The sequence below is a fragment of the Petromyzon marinus genome (assembly GCF_048934315.1).
Source record: "Petromyzon marinus isolate PM22_M1 ecotype Great Lakes invasive population chromosome 68 unlocalized genomic scaffold, UKy_Petmar_22M1.pri1.0 chr68_unloc.1, whole genome shotgun sequence".
Lineage (NCBI taxonomy): Eukaryota > Metazoa > Chordata > Hyperoartia > Petromyzontiformes > Petromyzontidae > Petromyzon > Petromyzon marinus.
The window spans coordinates 7,311,192-7,321,858 of NW_027422597.1; the positions used below are offsets into that span (position 1 = coordinate 7,311,192).

General features: G+C 44.9%; 1 protein-coding gene across 2 annotated transcripts in view; it reads left to right on the forward strand.

Moving 5' to 3' along the window:
* LOC116957729 (uncharacterized) overlaps positions 1–10,064 on the forward strand; it is a 39,244-nt gene extending 29,180 nt beyond the window's left edge. For both annotated transcript variants that reach the window (XM_076058203.1, XM_076058204.1), the window contains exons 12-16: positions 238–866; positions 3,662–3,765; positions 6,689–6,799; positions 7,191–7,393; positions 8,377–10,064. In XM_076058203.1, the coding sequence (XP_075914318.1) occupies positions 238–866; positions 3,662–3,765; positions 6,689–6,799; positions 7,191–7,393; positions 8,377–8,530 (1,201 nt within the window). In that variant the 3' untranslated portion in view covers positions 8,531–10,064. The remainder of the gene's footprint in view (positions 1–237; positions 867–3,661; positions 3,766–6,688; positions 6,800–7,190; positions 7,394–8,376) is intronic.
* The last annotated feature ends 603 nt before the right edge of the window (positions 10,065–10,667 follow it).

Sequence of the window (10,667 nt, forward strand, 5' to 3'; positions counted from 1 at the left end):
TCTCCCCATGTTGGTGTGGATTTTACTCCGGGTCCCCTGATTTTTTCCCTCCTCATTTAGAATCATCATGTGATAAGAGTATTTGGCTGCTGTAATTTCCACGTGATAAGCCGCTCATTGAGTTATAATTTGTGACATTCAGGTCGATTCTACAAAAAAGCTTTATAGCTCAGTGGGCCTTACATGGTAAAATAAAAATAATGGTTTAGTTTAATAGTTTATCATCGTCCCTCCCAGCCGAGTGGAGTCGTGCGCGGTGGAACTCGACAGAGAGATGAAGCTGCGTCCAATTGAGGCCAGACAACAGGACACTACGAGCACTCAGATGGAGCATCCAGAAGGAGCAGAGATCGAGGCGAGAGGAGAGGACATCGCGAACACTCAAATGGAGCATCCAGAAGGAGCAGAGACGAGACCAGAGGACATCGTGCGCACTCAGACAGATCATCCAGAAGGAGTAGAGAGTGAGGAGAGACGACAGGGCATCGCGAGCACTAAGACGGAGCATCATGAAGGAGCAGAGATCGAGTCGAGAGGAGAGAACATCGCAAACACTCAGATGGAGCATCCAGAAGGAGCAGAGACGAGACCAGAGGACATCGCGAGCACTCAGACAGATCATCCAGTAGGAGTAGAGAGCGAGAAGAAACGACAGGGCATCACGAGCACTGGGACGGAGCATCCTGAAGGAGCAGAGATCGAGTCGAGAGAAGAGGACATCGCAAACACTCAGATGGAGCATTCAGAAGGAGCAGAGACGAGACTAGAAGACATCACGATCACTCAGACAGAGCATCCAGAAGAAGTAGAGAGCAAAAGTCGACCTCCAGAGCAATCAGACACAGACCTCGCCCTCCATACCAAAGGTAATATTTTCATCAAACAAAGGCAAAGCCTTCTTAGTTCTTTCGTTAAAGTCACATAGAATGGAAATAAAATGATAAAAATAAAATAAAATTCTCACGACGTTTCGGCCACAACACAAGTAGCCTTCTTCAGGTGAAGGAACATAACTCTCGGGACTACAGCGCTTCAATGAACGCTGCTAAGATTCGCAGCGTCTTTTAAGCTAGGTGGGAGAAATAAAGTGCCTTGACAAAGGGGTTTACATATCAAACAGGATAATTGAGCATTGAAATAGCGGTGTTAAAGTGTTGGATCAGCAGGGTGTTAAAGTCAGAAATTAGCATGTAACTGGGAGATTAGCATGATGTTAATGTGAGGGATTAGCATGTGACTGGTCACGGAAATAGCTATGTTAAAATCAAAGTTTACAAATCAACAGAGCCATTTAGTATATGGACGCTAAAGGACTGCAACTACCCAACTATCATACAATAAACCGATGTGAAAAACTAAGTATAAACTACATCAATACAATAAATGTAATCAATATATTCTTCAATAAGTTGAGCTATTAACATAAAGTAACTGGGTATACACTACACTATATAATGAATACCATATAGTAAACTAATAAAAAACTAAAATTTAAACTACATCAGTGTTATCAATAAACTCTATTTACTCTCCAAACAGCTGAGCTATTAACAATCAGTCGTTATACATTACAATGCCATATGGCGAAAAAATGAGTGGCGGTTTTTTTCTTTTCAACGTTAGCACCACGGAAAGCGACGAGCTTTGTTAGAAGGACGAGTCCATCTATGCTCGGAACGAAGGAGGGGGAGAAACAGCCACGATGTGCTGCTCTGTCCTATGTTGCGTTACAACTATGTTATAAACTAGACTACAATACATTGCAATGTTATACCTTCCAATCTAAACTACACTGTATAATATCGTATACGCCCAATGTAAGCTCTAACATTATGCATTATATTGATATGTCTCCAACTAAACTTTTTTCTACATTACACGACTATACACCATAATATACACTGCCATAGACAAACCCACCATTAAATTATACAATGCGTTACTATACACTACCCTATACTTTAGACTGTAAAATATACTTGTAATATTACACTATGTATTATTCTACCAACCCTACTGTATACCACACTGCTGTATATTCACTATATAATTACGATACCATATATTGCCTTATGAATTATGTTAAACATTACAATGTTATACTATTTATTATACAACATGCTATACCTTTGACCGTTGTGTGAACGGTATTTAGAGGCAATGACAGGGAATGGACTGCAGTCTGAAAGTCACCGTAAAATAGAATCAATTAAGAACTGAAATGGTTTATAACGTCTTTCCAATGGTTACTAAGCCAGAATCCATCTTCTCGGTTGAAATTGTCTCTGTGTTTGTATATGTGGAAGGTATAACATTGCAATATATAGTAGTCTAGTTTATAAAATAGTTGTAACGCAACACAGGACAGAGCAGCGCATCGTGGATGTTTCTCTCCCCTCCTCCGTTCCAAGCATAGATGGACTCGTCCGTCTGAACAAAGCTCGTCGCTTTCCGTGGTGCTAACGTTGAAAAGAAAAAACCGCCACACATTTTTTCGCCATATGGAATTGTAATGTATAAGACTTATTGTTAGTAGCTCAGCTGATTGGAGAGTATATAGAGTTTATTGATAACATTGATGTAGTTTATACTTAGTTTTTCACATCGGTTTATTGTATGATAGTTGGGTAGTTGCAGTCCTTTAGCGTCCATATACTAAATGCCTCTGTTGATATATAAACTTCGACTTTAACATAGCTATTTCCGTGACCAGTCACATGCTAATCCCTCACATTAACATCATGCTAATCTCCCAGTTACAAGCTAATTTCTGACTTTATCACCCTGCTGATCCAACACTTTAACACCGCTATTTCAATGCTAAATTATATTGTTTGATATGTAAACACCTTAGTCAAGGCGCTTTACTTCTCCCACCTAGCTTAAAAGACGCTGCGAATCTAAGCAGCGTTCATTGAAGTGCTGTCGTCCCGACAGTTCTGTTCCTTCACCTGAAGAAGGCTACTTGTGTTGTGGCCGAAACGTCGTGAGAATTTTATTTTATTATGTTTTATTTGTATTATTTTATTTCCATTCTACGTGACTTTACCGAAAGAACCAAGAATACGAATCCATGCAGTCACGAAAGCTTTAAATCGAAAATTAAAGGCGAAGTCATTGCTTGTCAGTTAAACAAGACCGCGCATCTGAAATCACGCGATGCGGTGACCATCTTTGTTCGATGAATGGATGAACGAAGTGTGGGTGATGGTTAATGCTCCTGGACGAGATTAGCAAGCTATTGTGATTCATTTCTGGCAAGCACTCTGTAATGAGGGCATGTTGCTGCTGCTGCAGTAGAAGCGTGGGAGATTGATGAATTCTCTCCCCCTGTTCTGCATGGGCATCTTTTTCTCCAGTTTCCTCCGATGTGTCATTGGTATTGGCCAAAATTTTACGCTTCTGAAAAAGATAACTGCAAAGCACTTAATTTGGACCGCACTCAGCAGCAACATCACCCCTCTACTACGGTAACTTGGTAAGACCCTCATGAACACAGAGCCTTGCGACTCAGCCAGACTTTGTTGCAGGCTAAACCAGCCTAACGATGAGAATAATCACTACCGTCTGCGCAGCTCTCTTCGCTGAGTCACGGTAAACTTTTTTCCCGAGCCTCTGTCGGAGTGCACCGCACATCGCTATCCTCCTTTGTCCCTTGCAGGGCGCCATGACCTCGTGTGGCAGCGCCACCAGAAGATGCAGGTCATGTTTGAGAACGTCCTGCCTCAGGGTTACGCCATCACGCAGAGGTGCAGCCTAGATCAGGTACGTCCTTGTGTCTGTGTGTCCTTATGTCTGTGTGTTTTTATGTCTGTGTCGGTCTTTGTACATGTGCTACATATACGTTGTGGGGAGTGGTGGCGCAGTGGTTAACACACTGCGCTTATAAACGAGCGACCTGAGTTCGATTCCCGCTCAGTCACCAACACCAGTGACGATTATCTGAACCGGTCCTATGTCTCTCCTAGGTCGACTCAGCCTCAAATGAGTACCTGGTGTAGTGTATAAATATCCCAAATTGAAGAGACAAAGGTTGCCGGACGTGGTGCTGGCCACCCACCTCCTCGTGTGCCGTGCTGGCCTACAGAGGTGGTCGCTAACAGCACGTGCCCCAGCAGTCTGTTAAGACTACACGGGGGATCTTTGATCTTTGTCCTAGTTCGTGTATAAGTGCCCAGAAGATAACAACCAACTTTAATGAAGAAAATATATCGGGAAACTGCCTGGCAGCTAATTGGGCTCTTCCTACTGAAATAAGTAAATCTATCAAAATAATATCGAGATGTTTACGTTTAAGATTTTACATTAATGTTGGGGTTCTTGTACTAAGCAACTCAATTAATTTAGAAGTCATCATTCCCCTCCCCCGGCTGCCTGTCTCGCTTAATTGTTCAACGCATTGGCCAGATGTCCAAATATTTCCGTCAGTTGACTGAGTGTCGTTTTCTGTGACAATCAAACAAGTGGCGCGTTCCTCTAATGTGTGGCTTTAAACTTTGAAAAAAGGTACCTTAGCACTAGTTATCGTGTAGGGCTTCACTGCATTGTTCTGGGAGAGTTCCACTCGCAGTTTTTATCTCGTGCAAGGACAGTGCAATTTGTATAACAATTCTGGACAGTGGACAGGAAGTGATGTCATGATTCTTGGAGGTGGTGGTGGCTACGCTGGTGCTACACGTGGTTGGTGGATCACACACTGAGAAGATGCCGTGAATTTCAGTTCCAGTGGGCGTCAGAAAGGAGCCGCACCATGGCTTGCCAGGAGCGGGTGGTACAGCAAATGTAAAATCCACCTGTTCCGTCTGTATAGGATATAATGTTGCCCTCTCACACGCCTGCATTTTCTCCGGTTGCTCCGGTTTTCTGCCACATGTGAAAAATCATTAATTGGCCGAGAACACATTTATATGCAAAGGACTGCAGAGCTTGGGCAATTGTTGGTAGCACCGTCTCATGGTGTGCATTGCTGCTGCCTTCCCATCTATATGTGATTCCTCCTCGTGTCTCTGAATCCCTCCCTATGTCTCTCGTCGAAAGCGAGCAAATAACTGTGCAGTGATTGGGCATTACAAATTGCCATTAATATTAATTTTGATTTAAAGCCTTCGTGACTGCAGGGATTCATATTCTTGGTTCTTTCGGTAAAGTCACGTAGAAGGGAAACAATAAAATAATAAAAATATAAAACAACAAAATTATCTGTGGTAGTAGTTACATTAGAGAAACCAAACGACATTCGTGAACACAAAGCAGACCTAAAACACGGTAGGACCAATACCTCGGCCATGGCAGATCACTGTTATAATTCAGTAGGCTCACATGACATTGACTTCTCCAAGACAGAGGTTCTTTGCAAGCCATCTGGCTACCATGAGAGATTCGTTCATGAGGCTATCCACATATACAAACACAGAGACAATTTCAACCGAGAAGATGGATTCTGGCTTAGCAATCATTGGAAGGATTTGATAAACCATTTCGGGTCTTAATTGATTGTTCACGCTTACGGTGGCTTTCAGACCGCATCCATTATGTTCGTCTCCCCCCTCATCTTTTCTGAACATAGATGGACTCGTCCATCTGAACAAACTGTAAAATTGCTCTACGTGGTGCTAACATTAATAAAACCGCCACTTGTTTCAAATTTTCTTGATGTGGTTTTCACAGCTGATGATGATTGCTTGTGTTGCAGTCGAAATGTCGTAAGAATTTTATTGTTTTATATTTTTATTATTTTATTGTTTCCCTTCTACGTGATTTTACCAAAAGAACCAAGAATATTAATAATTTCATTATGAGACCTCCTTTGCCAGTAACAAGATATAGTAATAGGTTTTACCCTTTTAACTTTCACAAAAACTGAAACCTTTATTCAAGGCATCATGTTTGCAATAACCACAACACAAGCAGTCAAAATGCAAACAAAAGAGACAACTCAGATAATAATATGCACTGTCCTTGAATTTGATTGGTCCACTCCCGAGACGGCTTTTCTTAGAGCCTAGTCTCCACTGGTGTTGGACCAGAAGACGCCAAAAGGCGTACAACTCAAAAACAGCGCACTATCAGAGTATTGAGGGCTCGGGGTGAGCATTTACATTATGAGACCTCCTTTGCCAGTAACAAGATATAGTAAAAGGTTTTACCCTTTTAACTGGCACAAAAACTGACACCTTTATTCAAGGCATCATGTTTGCAATAACCACAATACAAGCAGTCAAAATGCAAACAAAAGAGACAACTCTGATAATAATATGCACTGTCCTTGAATTTGATTGGTCCACACCCGAGACGGCTTTTTTTAGAGCCTAGTCTCCACTGGTGTTGGACCAGAAGACGCCAAAAGGCGTACAACTCAAAAACAGCGGACTATCAGAGTATTGAGGGCTCGGGGTGAGCATTTAACACCAGTGGAGACTAGGCTCTAAGAAAAGCCGTCTCGGGTGTGGACCAATCAAATTCAAGGACAGTGCATATTATTATCAGAGTTGTCTCTTTTGTTTGCATTTTGATTGCATGTGTTGTGGTTATTGCAAACATGATGCCTTAAATAAAGTTGTCAGTTTTTGTGCCAGTTAAAAGGGTAAAACCTATTACTATTACAATATTAATATTATTCATCGGAGTAAGTTGTTATTTGGACAATCGCACAAAGTGAACCTTCTGTCCCGTCGATGGAAATGTATAGGAGGAAGACGAGTTTTGGAAGAGCATGATCAGTGACTACCTCAAGCCTCTGGAGGAAGATGACGATCACAGGAAACGCGTGAAGCAGGAACTCTTCGAGATAAGAAACAAGGTACTGGCAACGCGTCATCGCGAGTACCAGAGATGCTTCGATAACAGAAAAATTGCGTTCCAGCGACAACGCGTTGTGCAAACAGCAGGCGTTAAGCGAGTACTTACCGTACTTGGCATGTGGTAGAAGAAGATTTAAAAGACATTGAATTACCTATGCCTTATTATTCCTACGAATAAATTGTTAATTGTTCCAATAATCCGCTAATCCTGTAAAATACATGAACAATAAAACAATAACAACAGAAGTGACCATTTTGCGTCGAGAGTGGACAGTGGGGGAGGAAAATGAACGCACAAAGAGGGGATCCATAAACAGCCCGGGGTCATCCCCCCCGCCACTCGGCCAATGCAATGTAAATCAGGCCTGGTCTGTCTGTCCCAACGTGCAGGGCACTTTCGTCTACTTCATGATCAATGCACTGTGGCTGGTGGCGACCCTGGCACTGCAGTTCGTGGGAGCCGACCTCTACATCCAGATCCCGAGCACGAAGAACGAGGGGACGGTCATCGACGTGCCGCCCCTCGCCTTCATGTTCCTCATCACCTTCTCCAGCATGCTCATTGTCCAGTTCCTGGCCATGCTGTATCACAGGTGAGGAGGAGGGGAGGGGGTCGACCCATGCGTGGCCATAGGGGGTGTGTGTGCATGCCGACTCAGTGACCAACAACAGTAACGATTATCTGAAATGGTCCTGGACCTCCCCCCTTGTGCCGTACCGGCCTTCATAGGTGCCACTCGCTGACAGCACTTGCCCCAAACAGTATCTTAAGGTTATCCAGGAGATCCTTGTCTTTGCCTTTATGTGAATGTGGGCAGTGTGCTTATGACCAGCTCCGGTTTCGCACCCGAGGTCTCACTCTGAAACAGTCGGGCAGCATTCTTTTCATCGGCTGTGTAACACTGGGTGGAAACTACTTGGTTTGTCATTCCATGCGAAGCTCCGGATTTTCTTTGACCACATTGATATCTTCCCTTCTTTATTATTTCGAGAAGGATGTTGAGGTGACTAAAGTAACATCTGCACCGGTTAGAAACATTCAGGTCACCCTGCCTACAATGCATCCTGGGTTTAACCAGACTGGATTGTGTCAGGAGCTCACAGATTCTTAAAAGATCTAGACACATTCCCATTGGTGAGCTCCTCTCACAAGCGTGGCTGTGTTGGCTGGGTCATGTAGCCCCCATGCCCAGCCACTGCATGACAAAGCAGCTAGGGAAAAAAAGGAATGATATGGTACAAGAGGATATATAGAGATGAGTGGACTTGCCAATAACTGGTACCAGCAGTGTCAAGATCGGCCACCCCTGAGGAGATGCTACTTGGCAGTTGGAGGCAGTCGCCCACCAGCAATAATGGAGGGCAGAGGAGCGATGCTCGCATCCATAAGCAGAGCACCGGGCAGCTAAACACAACAATTTGGCACAGTAGGGGTCACAGCTGGTGCATTGTCAGTCATCTCAGTCAATCAACCATTGGCTCCTAGGTCTGTCCCGTTACCTCCTGACATTTTGCCACCGTGGCGCCCCGTGCCCCTCCCCCTTCCTCTCCGTGCCCCCCCTCTGCCCCCGTTCAGGTTGTTCACGCTCCTGCACGTGCTCTCCTACGTGGAGTCGTCGTCGTCGGGCCAGCAGTCAAAGAGGGGTGCTGTTGGTCGAGACAACAAAGCATTCGTCAACGATGGAGACGACGATGACGCGCAGCAGCGCCGTCTCAGAGAGATTGTCTAACAGATCCCTGGACCCCCTCCTCACACGCCGCACGTGGGTCACATCCCCGCACACAGCACATGGACCCCTTCTACTCACGGCGCACCTGGACCCCCTCCTCACAAGCCGCAAGTGCCCCCCCTCCATGCACGCTGCTCGTGGACCCCCTCCTCGCACGCTGCTCGTGGACCCCCTGCTCGCACGCTGCACGTGAATCCCCTCCTCGCATCCTCGCACGCTGCACGTGGACCCCCTGCTCGCACGCTGCACGTGAATCCCCTCCTCGCATCCTCGCACGCTGCACGTGGACCCCCTACTCGCATGTCATACGTGGACCCATGCACGTCGTGGTTTATCAATGACGGTGCGGTCAGTAAAGGTGCAGCCCTGCAAGATGCTTCCCTTGTTGCCACCACCGGCAGAAGGGCCTCTTGCTACACGGAGCTCTAGAGAGAGCCCGTCTCAAGTGATGTATTTGGCCTACTCTTCCATTCTGGCCAGATGTCTTGGAAGAGGTGGGAGTTACCCACGCTTTACCCCACCACCGCATGCGACCTGCCGATCGACCAACTGTGCTGTATCCATTTACGCAGCTGGGTGGACAGAGGCAGTGAGATTTAAGAAGCTTGCAGCGTCGCTCCAAATGCCAGGCCTAAGGATCGACCTCTAGATCGCAAGTGTGGTGATGTGTTAATTGCAGCAGGGCAGCCTCTCATTACAATGTAATGCAGTCAAAAGGGCTGCTGTACAACAACGGTGGACATCACTTGTGATATCATCGGCTAAAGTAAATGTATGGGCTTTGAAGCTGCTCCTGGCCACGGACAGAGAAGTCACTTCTATGTAGCAGTGGTCAGATGAAGGAAACGTCCTGTTGTTGTTTGTATGTTCAATTTATTTTGCACTGCACTTAGCCAACCATGCTATCGTGGATGTAAACATCACCCACACATAGACTGTCCCGTTAACCATAGAAGTTGATCAAATCACATTTTTACGCCTGATTAATTTATAGGTCGAGCGACCCACATGGGAAATCTTGTTTTTAGAAAGGTTTATCTACCAAACACAGAAAACGATTCCCCATATCGCTTTAATAAACTTATGGAGCTGTTAGTGAGCACCTAATAACGGCAGGCAAAGCACACAAGGTGGGTGGCCAGCACCAATTCAAACTGCATTAACGCACCATTTTATCATTTGAGGCTGAGTCGACCTAGGGGAAGCCCATAACCGGTTTAGATAATCAACACTATTGTTGGTGGCCATGAGTGGGAGTCGAACTAGCGTCCCAAGGCTCAGATACTTGTGCAGGGCTATGAACACGAGTTTTATTTCATGTTCACTGATGGTCAGATATATATGCCAACATATATTTATTGATATTTATAATACTCTTTGGTTCTTTCGGTAAAGTCACGTAGGTATAAAATAAATCACGATGTTTCTATTGCAACACAAGCAATCATCATCAGGTGGGAAACCCAACAGCAAGAAGTTTTTTTCTACTGAAGTGAGAGATGCCATGGTAAGAGGTTTCTAGGTAAGAAATGGGGACGGGGCAAGGGGGGGGGAAAGAGGGGGTGTGTGGGCTAGGGGGAGGGGATCGTTGCGTGGACGCTAGATTGATATGTATAATGTGGTTTATTTACAGAGATGTAGAGTTACATTGAGACTGTGTGGATAAATAAAACAAGACAGAGAAGAAGCAGTCATCCATCCAGAGCACCACGTTCAGATAGTTTCCCCAAAATATTCTATTGGAGATGTGAATCCATAATTTTAATGCTAAGGCAATGTTTCGCTGCTATTTGCCGCTGAGAAGATGTTATCTCCCTTGATCGGTACACAGGAGGTCATGGGTTCAATGCTGGACTCTGGCGGTGCCTCTGTTATACTTTTGGAGTCGGCGTGTGCTCTCGCTGTGGTGGTCGGAGCTTGGGTTTTTATCCGGGTTCCTTGGTTCAGATGATTAGACTGCTGTTATAAATTCTCACGTGTGGTGATATCAGCTACTGCGATCATCAGCTATCATTACGTGTGACCAGCTCGCCTATGAACAAGAGCTAAGAGCACAGTTGAGTTTAACTGGTAAATAAAACTGTGAATTCCCTTGCACCTTCTGAGGACGGTAGTGTCTTGGTCAACAGGTCACTTA